Source organism: Phyllostomus discolor, chromosome 2 (genome assembly GCF_004126475.2).
Source record: "Phyllostomus discolor isolate MPI-MPIP mPhyDis1 chromosome 2, mPhyDis1.pri.v3, whole genome shotgun sequence".
Lineage (NCBI taxonomy): Eukaryota > Metazoa > Chordata > Mammalia > Chiroptera > Phyllostomidae > Phyllostomus > Phyllostomus discolor.
Window position 1 is genome coordinate 201,817,727 of NC_040904.2, and position 15,157 is coordinate 201,832,883.

Below are 15,157 nucleotides of genomic sequence, written 5' to 3' on the forward strand. Positions count from 1 at the left end.
CCTAGCAAAACATTTTCTGATTTGACCACAGACTGTCTCTCAATCAGTTGTCACTGGTGTAAATAATAGAATATGCCATCATGAAAGGCACCTGATCATGTAAACTGATATCTGGAGTACATTTTTATTTGGATTTGAAATGTTTTTACAATCCAAGTCTAAACACTGTTCATCTTGTCAGAGCCTTTTCTCACAAGATCAAGAAGTTGCATAATTTAACTAGTTACAGTCAACAGATTGGGAATAAAGCATACATTTACATTAAGCAAAAATCTTAATTTATTTTTACCATGAATGGTGTTATACCAAAATAGTTTTAAGAGTTTTTGAGATAAAACAATTTAGTTTTGAAATGTTAAATAGCTGGATGTATTTAACTTAAATGCCATTACAGTATGTAACCTTCGTGGGACTAGGAAGTAAGTATACAGGGTTTTTTTTTTTTTAAGATTTTATTTATTTATTTTTAGAGAGGGAAGGGAGGGAGAAAGACAGAGAGAGAGAGAAACATCAATGTGCGGTTGCTGTGGGTCATGGCCTGCAACCCAGGCATGTACCCTGACTGGGAATCAAACCTGCGACACTTTGGTTCGCAGCCCGCACTCAATACACTGAGCTATGCCAGCCAGGGCTAACAGTCTTTAATTCAATGCTGAAAAATTGCAAATTGTCTTGTGCTTGGATTATGGATATAAGGTTTGAGAGTTAATGATTTTTTTTTGGTTGTTCACTGAGCTAGTTTTGTGAAATATAATTAATTTTTAGAACTATGATGTAACAGGTCCCTACTCTAAGGATAATAAGGACAATAGGATAATTTTCATAGTTGCTTCATATGGATGAGGAGGGAAGCAATTATTTTAAGGCAGTTTGTACACTTTATCTTAAATTTGGATAGTAACTAGAAAATGTGACTGATCTTTATAAAAGATAAAGATTTATATTTGAAAGAGTCAGATATGTAGAAATAGTACTACATTATACAGTTCCATTTGATTTCTTTCTGTTTTTCTTCACTGGCTAGATGTGATGTTATGATTTAGTTCCAGTGAATTGTAGTTCTATTTAAGTATACACCCACCTTTAAGTGCAATTGATGGAAAGATCTAGCTGTTAGCAGAAACTACTAGTACGTTAATGGAGCTTAACTGTAGAAGACAGCAACATCGATACATTTCACTATACCTCATAAGGATACTTAAAAACATTTGTTATTCATGAAGCATGGGAGAGGAGCAGTTAGAATTTTTTACTGAATTAGGGTTGATATTTTGTGGAAGACACCATTATTAATATTTGGGATATAAAGTAGGATGAGAATGTAATCAATTAAAAAATACCTTCAAAATAATTTACACATAGATACATATTTTTTATCATCATTGACCCCCCCATTGCCATCCTCTACCTCCGTCCACTCTCCACCCTGTCCCCCCCCCACCCCCCAGTAGTCACCACACTGTTGTGCATACCCATGAGTTTTTCCTTATTTTTTCTTTTTTGCTTAATTTCTACCCCTGCCCGCCCCACCCCCCGACCATGTAGATACTAAAGAAGAGAAAAAAAAAGAACAATTTTGTTTGGCAATATCTAGCAACTTATATTAATAGAAAGAAACCTGAATATGGCTTTTTAGCTCTCGTTTGCCTACAATTTAGTGTGTCCCCGAGCAGGGAAGAATAAAAATTCTTTGACCAAAGGTTTTTAGCACTGGCATTTTGCTTTCCCTGGAAGAGTAACAAAATGAAACACAATTTTTTAAAAATTTAAATTTTATGATCATGTTTGAAAGCTAACACTTGAAACTGTGTGTGTGGTATGTGGGAATTCACTATGGCACTGACAATTTTTGAATAAGATTTAAAATACGTTAGCTCAAAGAACTAATAGGAGCTAAAGGTGAACAGAATTGAATGTTTCCCCAATCAGTAGTACTCAAGTACAGCTCGATGTCCATCCATCTCCCCGATTTGGGGAGGAGAAATTTAGTGACGTTCAGGTAACAGACAATGTCTATATATTTGCCAGTTTTGTCACATGTGTACTTGCCATAGTTGTTCAAATTTTATAAAATCCTCAAAATCTTTTTTTATATCTGGTTTAAAATTATTCCGTAGCTCAACTTGGATGTTCTTTTCAAATTCTCAAGAATTTAATACAAAATCCAATTTATACTTCACATCTCAAATATAAGTTCATCAATATCCTGGCATCCAACTTTATCTTTTTATTTTTGGCATTATCTCTTTCAGCACGGTGGAGAATTCACGGTCTCTCTCAGCGATGTCTTGTTGACCTGGAAACACTTCCTACATGAGAAATTGAACTTACCATTTGGAACTATGGAAGTGATTGACCATTATGAGGACATTAGGAGGACTTACGATAGTTTCTTAAAGAATAGTAATATGTTAGATCTGATCGATGTTTATAAAAAGTGTAGTGTTTTGACTTCTAATTGTGAAAATAATGCCAACATATCTGCCGTAAGTATTTTGTAAAACAATTCTATTGTAATCAAATTAAAATTTGACGATTTATTTTTAACTCTGGTATTAGCATTTATAGTAACTTGATAATGCTTTTGCTTTTCAGATCATGTTAAGAATGGAAAACTTAGCTACCTGAAAGCTAGTAATTACTTGAAAGAAATGTTTTGGTGATAAGTTTTGTTGAACTTGTGTTGTTATTATTTGGTTGAAATATAATAATAGCTTTTTATGAGATAAGAACATTTTTAACAAAGAAATCAGTCCCAAGCGTGATTTCTTTTTGAATTATGTGAAGGATAGCTTTTCTGTTTTATTTTCTTGGTTTAATGTGCATCTCTTTATTTAGCATAGATTGTATAAATGATTACTATGACTTTCTAAGGATTAATACTATTATTTTACTGAGATGGGGTATCATTTTGTGAGGATGAGATAATATAACTGTTCCCTTTCTTGCACACACATACTCATTATCTTATATTTTTATGGAGTATAAATTTTAAAATTAATGCAGTAGCAATCCTTGACTTTGCTTTTGTCTACATTAGAATTACTAAACTGTTTTAGAATATATTTGGATCTATTTAGTTTGTTTTAAAGTGTTGAAAATATTTTTCTATATCTTACCATTTACTGAGTGTCAATCAAGTAGTAATTAAATAGTGGTAAATTAAATAGTAGTAATCACTAAATAATTTTAGCTATAATTAAAAGAGAACGTTTACTATATTTTCTAAGATGTTAAATATTTTCTAAATATTTCTATCTGATACTTGGGAATAGTATTTTGGCTGCTTACAGTAGAAATCTCCACAGTAACAATGGTTTAAGAAAATGGAAGTTTATTTCATGCTTTTATAAAAGATGCCTAACAGTAAACATCCAGGACTGATATGATAGCTCCATGGTTATCAGATGCCTAGGAGTTTTCTCATTCTGTTCTCCCATCTTCTTTCTTGACCTCTACTCTCAAGATCGTCTTTAGTCCAAGGGAGCTGTTATAGCTCCAGGCATCGGGTCAGCATAACCTGCAGCAGGGAGTGGTCAGGAAGCACAGCACTCTCCTTTTAATGAGATACAGCTTTTTTCCTCCCATCTCGCTGCTCAGAGATTGATCATATGGCCACATAAAGATGCGAGGGGGGATGGAGAATATAGTCGTTATTCTGAGTAATCATATGCCCAAATAAAAACAAAAGCTCTGTTACTAAGTAACCAGTGGAGAATGGATATTGGTGGGTAGTTGGCTGTCTTTGCCTCACTGAGCTATGATGGAAGCCTTTGCCCTGTTGTGACTTTCTCAAAACACACATGCATCCTTTTACAAACGTACTCACGCACCCACGGTACGGTAAGGAATTTGTGAGTGAAATAGTTGTTTTTATTCCTCCCTAGCAATATTTTATTTGCTTGCCTGTAAAGATGATTTTTGACTACTTTTCACATAGTTAATTTAGAGAGGCTAATCAAACATAAGTATTGGGTTGTAGGCCCAACAAAGATTTGATAGTCCATGAGAGTATAATCTGCCTGAGGCCTCTGGGCACATTGTTTTCACCTTATCCTTTGCCCCTAAGTCTCTAGAAAGTCTTCATTTAAGTGAACCAACTTATAGTATGAGATACATAAGGGTCTACGTTTGAGGGAGTTCTGGGTCTCCCAACATCAGCATGTCTTCTCCTCAGAACATCAGAAACGAATTGGAAAGCTCTAAGATGGTAGTATGCGAAGTAGATGATTTTCTGTATTTAGACCCGATAAGACTCATAACTTGATCTCTGATACTCGTATTTGTTCTAGGAAAATTTCCAGCAAGGGAAAAATGAGCAGAAAAAAAAAATCCCTATATTGAGTTCTTAAAAATGCACAAAATATAATCCAAATTTATGCTGAAAGAGTTTAAAGATATGTATCAGAAAATTCCAAGCAAAGCTGAATTTGAGTCCTGAAGTTTCATAATCCTGATAAAACTTCTTTGTTTCTTATTTATTGCAACCTCAATAAGGCAGGAATTAATGAAGAAGTAAGATAACGGTAAAATACGGAAGCTCTGAGACTACGATAATTTGAACAATGCACTTTCTCTTTCAAAAGACTTCCTTACTTGATAACTCCTCTCCCGAAGGGCGTGGATGCAGGGCCTGTCTCAGGCCTAGGCAAGGGCTTGCTTTTTCGTGAACTGAGCAGTTAACTGGAGGACAACATCAAAGACCTGGGCACATACGGTAGATCATAAGAAGAGTCTGGCAGCCATCAGAGGTCTGGGGACTTCCTGGGGAAGGTCAACAAATGCCCTCTGTGAAAGTACCAGGATTCCCAGACTCCGAAGTCCACAAGTAGCTGAGTGGATGGGCTTACTGTTGGTGAGGCTTCAGAGACCACAGGAGGGCTTTTTCTTGGCCTAAGCAGATGACTGGCAGCCTGTTTATTTCTCCACTGCTGCTCTGTAAGGAGTGGGGACTATTTCAACTTGCTTGACTTGTAGAACTGTCATACACTTGAGGTACTTCAATAGTCAGAGGTGAGTCCCAAAGAGCCAGTGAAGAAAAGCAACAGCTGCTTCAGGAGTTCCAGCAGCCAGGGCAGATGAGTCAGCTGAGGACACACATGCCCAACAAAATGGTGTGGCTGGAGGACAATGTCAGCAACAAATAGTAAATATTCTAAGGAGTTCAAGGATACACCTAAATGTAAGACTTTTTGTATGTTAGGAAGAAAGAAGAAAGAGAAAAAATTTCCCAAAGCAACAGATAAGTTCAGACCCAAATCAGTGTCCTGAACATCAAATACAATACACTGTATTTTGCTGCATGTAATGTGCTCCTGTGTATAATGTTCACTAACATTTTTGGCCCAAACTTTCAGGGAAAAAAGTCATTTAAATTTTTTAATTCTTTCATTTATTTATTTATATTTAGATACTTGTTTTTTGTATTGTAAAGGGGTTTTAGCATTTTTTAAAAAATTTTATTTATTTATTTTTAGAGACGGAAGGGAGGGAGAAAAAGGGACAGAGAGAAACATCAATGTGCGGTTGCTGGGGACCGTGGCCTGCAACCCAGGCATGTGCCCTGACTGGGAATTAAACCTGCGATGCTTTGGGCCTGGCTGGCCCACGCTCAATCCACTGAGCTACGCCAGCCAGGGCTTGGGTTTTAGCATTTATTTTTAAACATATTGTGTTATAAGAAACTTTGTGTAACAAATAATTATGAAACACGAGAACAGATACAAGGTATTTCAGGTACTACCCATGTATAATGCAGATCCTTATTTTTCGCTCAAAAATTTGGGTAAAAAGTACACATTATACACTGCAAAATACAGTAAATATTCAAAGCACAGGGGGAAAAGGTCTGAAGAGATAAAGAAATCATGAGGAAAAAGTTAAGAAACTTGGAGTGAGATCTAGAGGACTTAATATGCAAATGATAGGAGTCCCAGAAGCAGAGAAAGGAACAGATGCACAAGAGGCCGTGATTAAATAAATAATATTTTATTATAACTGCATCTGTTGTCATAAATATTTCCCTGAGTCTGCTGATCGAGTGCTCACAAAGTTACAGGCAGTGAAAAGACATGTACCTAGGCATAATTTTGTAAAATTTCTGAACTTTTAAGGATAAAGAGAAATACAAGTTTCCTGACAGAACAAGCCACTTAGTAAAGACCAAACAATTAAATGGCCTGTCCTGAAAGAAGAGGACAGTGACCTAAACATCTTATCTTCAGTCAACATATCATTTATTAGTCAAACTAAAGGAGGGATTTGTGAGGATGTGCAAAAATGTAAAGAGTGTCATCTTCATACCTTGTGAAGAATTTCTTTCCAAAGATTATGGTAACCGAGCAGATGAACTGGAACAGAGAGATATCCAGGGAAGATGGTAGTTGAACAGTAAAACTTGGAGCATGCGTGTGTAGTTAAAACTATGTGGATTGACTGGGCTTGTGTGTGCTAAAGTGGAAGGCTTACAGTAACTGAGATTCTGATATTTGGTTGAGAAGTAAAAGTATTAAACAGTGTAGTTGGGGTTAAGTAGCAGGCATTATTTCTTTAAAATAGTAATAGAGAAATATGGGTCTGAGTTGAGTAGAGAGAAAGTGAAGGTAACCACTAACGGGATAGAAAAATATAGTATGTTTTCTTTAAAAATTTTTTTAAAAATTTTTGTTCAATTACAGTTGTCCCCATTTTTCCTCCATGACTCTCCCCTGCTCTACCCACTTCCTGCCTCCCACATTCAATCCTCCCCTCACCCCCATTGTCCTTGTCCATGGGTCCTTTATGTATGTTTCTTGAATTGACCCTTCCCCTTCTTTCCCCCATTATCTCCCTCCCACTTCCCCTTTCTGGTCACTGTCAGTTCTTAATTTCCATGTCTCTGGTTCTATTTTGCTTGCTTGTTTTGTTGATTAGGTTCCACTTATAGGTGAGATCATATGGTATTTGTCCTTCACTGCCTGGCTTATTTCACTTAGCATAATGCTCTCCAGATCCATCCATGCTGTCTCGAAGGGTAGGAGTTCCTTCTTTCTGCTGTGTAGTATTCTACTGTGTAAATGTACCATAGTTTTTTGATCCACTCATTTATATAGTACATTTTCTAAGTTAATAGGATAAAAATAAAGAGAGTAGAAACTTATCAAATCAACAAAAGTACAAAATCAGTAAAATTAATAGTGTATCACAGCAAGCACATATATTGTGATTTTTATGGTTACCTCAGAAAGCTTTACAGTGTATTATCAAAGTCCTTGTCAAATGTTTAAGTCTAGGAAACTTTTTACAATCTTAAAAACTTATTTAGAACTATAAGGAGGTTTTGTTTGTGCAGGTTATATCTATTCATATTTGCTATATTAAAAATTAAAATTGAGATGTGTTTAAAATATTCATCAGTTATTTAAAATGCTGATAATAAACCTATGAATGTTAATATAAATAACATTGTGTGAAGAATAACTATTTTCCAAAAATGAGAAAAAAAGTTGTGAGAATAGTGACATTTTTTTACATTTCTACAAATATCTTTAATGTCATATACAATGGAAATAGTTGGATTCTTATCTTTACTTCTGTTTGATGTATCATTTTGACTCAAGTGTATTGAGAACATTGAGATTAACATTTATACATAGGTGGGAAAGGGAGGGCTTCCCGGATGATCTTAGGGACCTCAGTTTGGACCATGTTTTGGACCCACAGAACTGATCTAGAATAATGGACTTTACATGTTAATAAACATGAAAACAGTTTTTAACAAAAGGTAATATTCTCCTATTTAAATATTTATATTTTTGTTCATAGAAAAATAAATCTTTGCTTTCAACATCTCCTTTTAAAACATCAGAACCACAAGTATGAGGACTACCTCTATTCAAAACTTGTTAAATTATAAATTAATATTTTCATGATCTTGAATTTTGAGATTAAACATTGTATATATTATAAAAAAACAACCTCGTAGGCTTTCTAGTCTTTTTTCCTTTTATGATGAACTCTTCATGCGTACTAGCTCATCATATCAATAGCATTGTGGCACATGCTATTATTAATAAATATGTATTGGTGAGTTATTTTAGTTATAACTGCAATATGTGAGAGGAAAAGTGGTTTGCAATCTCACTGAACTTTGTTTATTCAGTTTGTACCTTTGTTCCTGGCTTATTCATCAGGAATGGTGTGTGTGGGTGTGTATGCAAGATACTTTAGAATAAGTGAAATGACGTGGAGATGTTGAGTGGTATGGCAGGGTGAAGGCAAATCTCTCTGTAAATGTTTTCTTGGAAACTATTTCTTAGTGTACCGCTTAGGACACTAGATTCACTTATATATTCCAAAATGAACCATTTACTGTGGGCCTCAGGCAAGAGATTTCTTTCTCTTTTTCTTCCATAAAAAATAAAAGGCTAAAATTAAATTTCCAAGGTTACCTTTTAACTGTAAACTTGTAAAATGCTATGAGTACAGGTGCCAGTAGGAATTAATTGAAGCATTTTTGGGGGGAATTTTAAGACCATGCCTGCATATTATTGACTGCCGACAAAGGTCAGCACTGTATACTGGAATATCAGTGATACTGAGTGGAACTAGATGTGAAATATTTTTTATAGATGGCATAGCATTTTATTAGTAAAATATCCTTTATTTCCTAGAGTCAACTACGGGACTTTCTGTCTGGCAGACAGTCTGCAGCAGAGGATGAAACTGATCTTTGTGTAGCACCATCACCAGTGAGTGAACACGGTCAGGACAATGAAAAGGTAAATTGTGAGTAAGTAAAGCCTGATGTGATCCCCTTCAAATGACTATGAATTTGTACACACAGTTACTATTTTTAACATTTTTTGAAGTTTTTCATTTGTTTAAATAAAACTGTTTGCAAAGAGTAATACGTTGAAAACTGGCTGGTGAAAGCATTTCAATCAGTTACTTCATGGTTTTGGGCCAAGTTAACCGGTGCTGTGCGAGAAGAGGTATCACCCTAAGTATCAGAAAAGTGGTTGAAGGTCCAGAGTTCTTTGCATCTTTGTATAAGGTCCCTTGGTAACTGAGGGATTGGGTCCAAGATCCCCCTCTGACACGAAAATCCACAGATGCTTAAGTCCCTTATATAAAATAATGTACGTAGTATTTGCAAATAACCTATAGACACCCTCTTGTATACTTTAAATATCTTTAGATAACTTGTAACCCCTAGTACAATGTAAATACTATGTAAATATTTGTTATACTATGTTGTTCAGGGAACAACGACAAGAAAAAAATCCATATAATATATATATATATATATATATATATATTCAGTACAGATACAGTCATCATAGGCCTAACTACATACTACACATCAGCAATGGCGTAACTTTTTTTTGTTTGTTTCCAATATTTTTAATCTGTGGTTGGTTGAATCCACAGTTGCAGAACCCATGGATTCAGAGGGCTGCCTGTATTTGGTAAACTTCACAGTTCCTGTTTTATATGGTTGCCTCTAAAGAAGATATGTGCAACTGGAAAATCTGTTCTGTAGCCTTTGTAGTAGAATGGCCAAGGGATCATGAGTTCTGATAACAGGGTTTGGGGTGAGAGCATACCACAGAAAATTAGTGCCAAGTGTAGGTTTGCTCTAATACGGTTTACCTTCAGCTGGTAAAGGTAGGTGCCAAATTAAATATAGTAACCCCTCACTAACCATGGGAGTTATGTTTATGGAAGTTTCTGTGGTTAGTAAAATCATTAACAAGATGAGAGTCCACGAATATTGGAAAAAGCGTAAAATTACATTCAGTATTTCTAAAAATACAGTATATTAAAGGCTTAGAATGTGCCTACTTCCAAATCCGATTGCTCTAGTAAGCTAACACATTTGATGAATCACCTTCTTTATTTTTCAAGAAACACTGTTAAACAGATTCTCTCATAAGTCCCATGCGACACAGATAACACTTTTAAAAATATATTTTATCACTGCCCTCAAATAGATACCTGTATAGCTACATCCTAGACTTAGAAATTCACTTTATATCTGCATCTGACATTTTTTTCTGTTCTGTATGAAAGTTAAATTGCTGATATCATGACACTTAATCTGTACTAACAGGTGCTGTGCTAAAAATCTCTTCAGCATGTCATTTCCTAAAAATGTGGGCATAACCACAGTATCATCATCATATATAAGAAAACTTAAGTATTCCCTGAAGTCGTTTGCTTTCTTCCCTATTCACATTTTTCCATGTGTTCCCCAAGTGGGTTTGATATTTTTTTAGATTCTTCCTCTAGAAGAATTCCCCTCAGTCTTTTTTTAATGTTTTATTCACCTGATTAATTCCTACTGATATTATTTAACTTGTTTCTCTATTTCCAATAAACCCAGAGTTACATCTGAAAGCTTGTTTAGATTAAGGTTTAACATTTCTTAACAAATACTTCATAACTGATGCCAAGTATCTCATTTTGTACCGTATCAGGAGACACAAACTCAAGTTTCCTTGAATCACCTGGTCTTCCCAGTACAATGAAGTGGTTCTCCCTTTGCTGTCAGCAAAGACCTGTGGGGTGACACTCTGACACTGTGGAACGTCCTGTGTCCCAACCACCTTTCATCAAATGGTTTTAAGCCTGTATTCATTGATCATGCTGGTCTGAATCAGTCATTTCTTTAGAGTTTGCAGAATGGCGAGTTTCTAACTATGTCCTGTCTTCTCGTTAATTAGCTGCCACTTCTCAGTAAAGAAGAGCTTTATTTTATCAACTGGGAAGCAGTACAGTTCCCTAAAAATGGCAGGATCACTCCTTAATTCTTTCTCTTTAATTACCAGTTACAGGAAGCAAATTAGATATTTTTTCTATGTATTTTTTCCCTTTTTTATGTGTGTATATATTGCTAAGGACTCATGGAGCTTTATTTACTTAGAGTTTTAAAATTAATTACAGTCATTAATCTTTGTTGCTAAAATAGAAGGATCCCCTTCAAGCTGCCTTCTGTATCTTTTTTACATGCCCTGCTACATGTTGAGCACTTCCCCACTTTTTGGTACAATAAAATATTCCAAATCCTATTTTCTCTTGCTTGAAATTAATTTTTCATTTAAATTCTGCTTTTTTTTTCTCTTGCTCCAAATATTGACAAAACAGTGCAATCTTCCCTGGTTTCTTCTCAGCAGCAGTAATGGAGTACATTTATACATCGAGAGGATAGATAGTTTACAGATCTATTCTTTTTGATCTATCTTACAAGCTCTTGAGGGAGGAAACAATAATTGTTATTGTGGCTTTTAATTAAGAGTAATGAACTAATTCATACATGTAAAATGACCTAAACTTCTAGAGTTTCAGCTTACAGATATAAAACATTATTTCACAGATATACCTGTGAAAGGGGTTGTATATAGTTTAGAGAAACTGATGGGTCTGTGTTATAAGTACATAGTTTTCTCATTTAGAAAGCAATGATAGTTTCATTGTGTTAATCCTCTGCTTTTGTCTTTTGCCTACTTGGGTTTATTTTCTAGGAGTATTTTATCTACTAGTTAGCTGATGGATTAGATTTTATGAGGGCTATTAAAGTAGCGGCCATCCTCTAAGCCATTTTCCTGTACTTGCAGACTTCTAATTTTTCCTTTTACAAAGTATTTTTGGAAGGCGATATATTTCTTTTAAAATTCCAAAGTAACTTTTTGGGCTGCAGTCTTGCAATGATTTATTTTTATCACCAAATGTGCTTACTAATGCCACACAAGAGTCCTCCAGTGGATGAATGGCACGAATTTGAGAAACAACGTTTTTGCTTCCTTCTTTTATTTTACTTCATTTTATTTTTCTTAAGGTACTAAACTATTGTTTTAGAAATTCTGAAGTAATGAAGGGGAAAAAAGCCCCAAAAGAGGCCCCAATAAAGGCCCCCAAAGAAATCACCAATTAAATAAAAAATTTTACTAGTATTTTAGCTCTAGTCCCATTTTTTTTTCTGGTCATTATATGTAATAATTTATGCACTGGCAACTAAAGTAAAAAATACCTGTATAAATTGTTAATCTTCTTAATTTGGAGAAACTGTCACCATGAGATTGAATATCTGCACTTCAGTAATAATTGAGGGATAGGAAAAGAAACTTGGAATTTTCAGAAAGCTTGAAATTGTTCACCTTCTAAACAAACATTGCGAATACTTTGTGGTATGGATGGAATCAGTTTATTAAACAAATAAACAGAAGAGTATCTTTATTTTTGGTATCCTGGTGAAAACTTCAATCTTGTGGATTTTTTTCAATTTAGGCCCTTGCTTCTGGACATCATAACTGTATTTATGTGGAATGCCTTTCCAGAGAACCTCTTTAAAACCCTCTTGCAAATACAAGAGCAGGGAAACCATAACTGCCAGTTATCTGACCATAATGATAGGGACAGATTTCTAATTGCAGCCATGAGTTAAAAGAAACACTCTGACTGTGAGGACTCCAGGCTGTTTTTCCCTAATGTTTGCCCAGCATCAGAAGGACAAAATTTGCTAGCCTTAAAGAGCAAGTTGTAGATGTGGGAGTTTAAGATCTGGTTTTGTACCCACTAAGGATCCTGCTATACATGTACTGGTAAATCCTAATTATTTTGTGACAGTGAAACTAAAGGTAGTTTTATGAAGTTAAATGTAGAAAAAGTAAAAAAGTTTCTGAGTACAGTGTGAATATCACTGTTTCTCTGTCTTGATTTTTGGCAAATTGTGTTACTTTTCCCACTGTCAAAGGGTACTGTTGCACTGTGAAGTAAAATGGAAATTTTTGTACTATAGATTCACATGAAGTATTGTGATTTACTGTGAAAGATAAAAGGACATTAGAAATTTAAGTAGAAAACTATGTTATATCTTTAGTTTATAAAAGTTTAAGACACCTTAAAGATAATTTTCATCTAATTGTACCATAGAATACTTTTCAAGGCAATGTAATAAAAATATATCACCACTTATTTGATCCCATGTAAGTTTTATATCCATAGCTTCAATTCTGAAATATCTAAAAGGGCCAGATACATGTATTAATTTTCCTTTCATTTATCATTGAACGGAAACTGATTGAGAACCTATTAACAAAGCAGATTGATTTCCTAAGATCATGCCAATCATTCTTTTATGCCCTAAGGTTACATCATTGCTCTCAAGGAACTCATATAGTAATAGAAATATGAAGAAAATAAGTATCAGAAAGTGTCACTGTCTGTGCAGAGAACTATATAACTGACTCACGTGCAGAGTTATAACAGGGTGAATGGCTGTCTACTTTATGTAAGGAAATTAGGGAGCCTCTCTGCAAAGGTAATAAATGCCAATGTCTTTAATATTTAAGAAAAAAGCTCGAGTTAGTATTTAGACTTCTTTTAATCTTTGCTTAAATTATATTTTAAGTCTTCATTTCAGGTAACCTTGTTCTGTCTAATGAGGTTTTTTAAAATTGGACCTGACTTTCTCTCATAATTGTTTTTCACATAAAATTTAAATAATTCAAAAGGGTATTATCTTTAAAAGTACTTTAAGATGTATATGAACCTGAGATGTCCTTAATAATCATCTAAGAGACTTCTTAAAGATTTGTACTTTTTTATCGCTGTTTCACTGTCTTTCTGTCCTTTTTTATCATTTGACCGTGAAGAACACGTACAATGTATATGAAAGAAGCGATGCCCGTATCAAGTGCTCTCAGATCTTACATATCTTGTCCTTAAATAATCTATAGCTCTGTTTTGGCCAAGTTAACATCAGCATCAACTATTTGCTACTATTTGCTTAGCATTTGGTTGAATCTTTTAATTTTATTACTTGGTTGGTCATTTGGTATTGTCAAAATCAGTGTCTTCATAGTTCTCCAAAAGCTTAACCATGGAGTTTTAGCCCTGTAAGGGACATAGGGACCCAATGGTGCCCGTGGATCCATGCCCTAGGCTGCAGGGAACTTCATAATTGGCTGTTATTTAGTGGCAAATGTATGCAGGGGGATGAGATCAGGCCTCATTGGAACTGCAGGCAGACTTTGGACTATATCTTTTATTTCATTTTCTAAAAGCCATTTTCCAATAATTACGATAATTAGTATTTACTAGTAGCTTTTTATGGCAGCAGGTTGGCTCTATGAGCAAGGCTATGTTAATTGTCCAACCTAAACTTTCAGTTTATTTGGCAATTCTTTTTCCCAAGGATCTGAGTGAGATAATTGTCATTGAATGATCACCGATATTTTTACTGCATATAAAAAGATTAGAGATTTAGAACTTCAATTAAAATAATATTTTATCGTGTAGGTGAAGTTACTAGCAAAGAAGATGATCTACTCATACTTAAATCTGCTGGTGAATTCCAAGAATGACCTGGCTCTGGCCCATATTCTCAATGTTCCTGACAGAGGGCTGGGAAGGGAAGCCTTCACCGATCTGAAGCATGCTGCGCGGGAGAAACAGATGTCTATGTTTCTGGTATGGGTGTGCTACATTTTTAAGATTTTTTTAAAATAAAAACTCTTTGAACATTGGATCCAGGTATCTCAATGTAGAATTCTTGTAACTATGATAAAATAACTTTTAAATTCTTACTATATATATTCTACCTCCATATTTGAAAATCTATAGTGTTTTTACTTTTTGTCATATCCTTTAAGTTTGGCGAGGGAGGATTTCTGCAAAGAGTGTTTTCCTGCATGTACTCTGTACAGTGCTAGCCAAAGGCAAAAAGCCCCTGTTAAATGCTTCTTGAATAAATGTTTCCAAGAGCAAAATGTTTGGAAATAGAATGTACCTTTATTAGATGTACATAAATTCATTTGTATATCAACATCTTTGAGAAGTCCTGCTTTAAAAATATCTGTTTAAGTTGATCTTGTTATTTAATCTGTTGTTTCCTAAGTAATTTTACTGTGGGAAATTTCAAATGCTATTGACATTTCATAGCATTTGTCTTTCTAAGGATACACTCTGGAAAGTACTGCTTTAGAGTATTTCTTTGGCAGAATTACTTTTATGTATAAACCATCATTTGTGTATTTTTATCATTGTCAAGGCAAGGCCTTTTGAACTACACATGATCAAATACCGTAATCTTAGGATGTGAAACTAGATGGGACTTAGTGATTATGTAGTCTAAATCTTTATTTTACATATAAAGAAGCTGCAGCTTGGAAGAGTT

The 15,157-nt window shown here is 34.6% G+C and overlaps 1 protein-coding gene across 4 annotated transcripts in view; it reads left to right on the forward strand.

The window, feature by feature from the left end:
• The window catches only part of LOC114514088 (PARP1 binding protein), a 53,967-nt gene that overhangs the window by 9,413 nt on the left and 29,397 nt on the right, over window positions 1-15,157 (forward strand). For 3 of the 4 annotated variants that reach the window (XM_028533360.2, XM_036019492.1, XM_036019493.1), the window contains exons 4-6: window positions 2,253-2,486; window positions 8,652-8,759; window positions 14,281-14,451. In XM_028533360.2, coding sequence (XP_028389161.1) covers window positions 2,253-2,486; window positions 8,652-8,759; window positions 14,281-14,451 — 513 coding nt within the window. Of the gene's footprint in view, window positions 1-2,252; window positions 2,487-8,651; window positions 8,855-14,280; window positions 14,452-15,157 lie in introns of those variants that run through there. The other variant, XM_036019494.1, reaches the window with a different exon arrangement.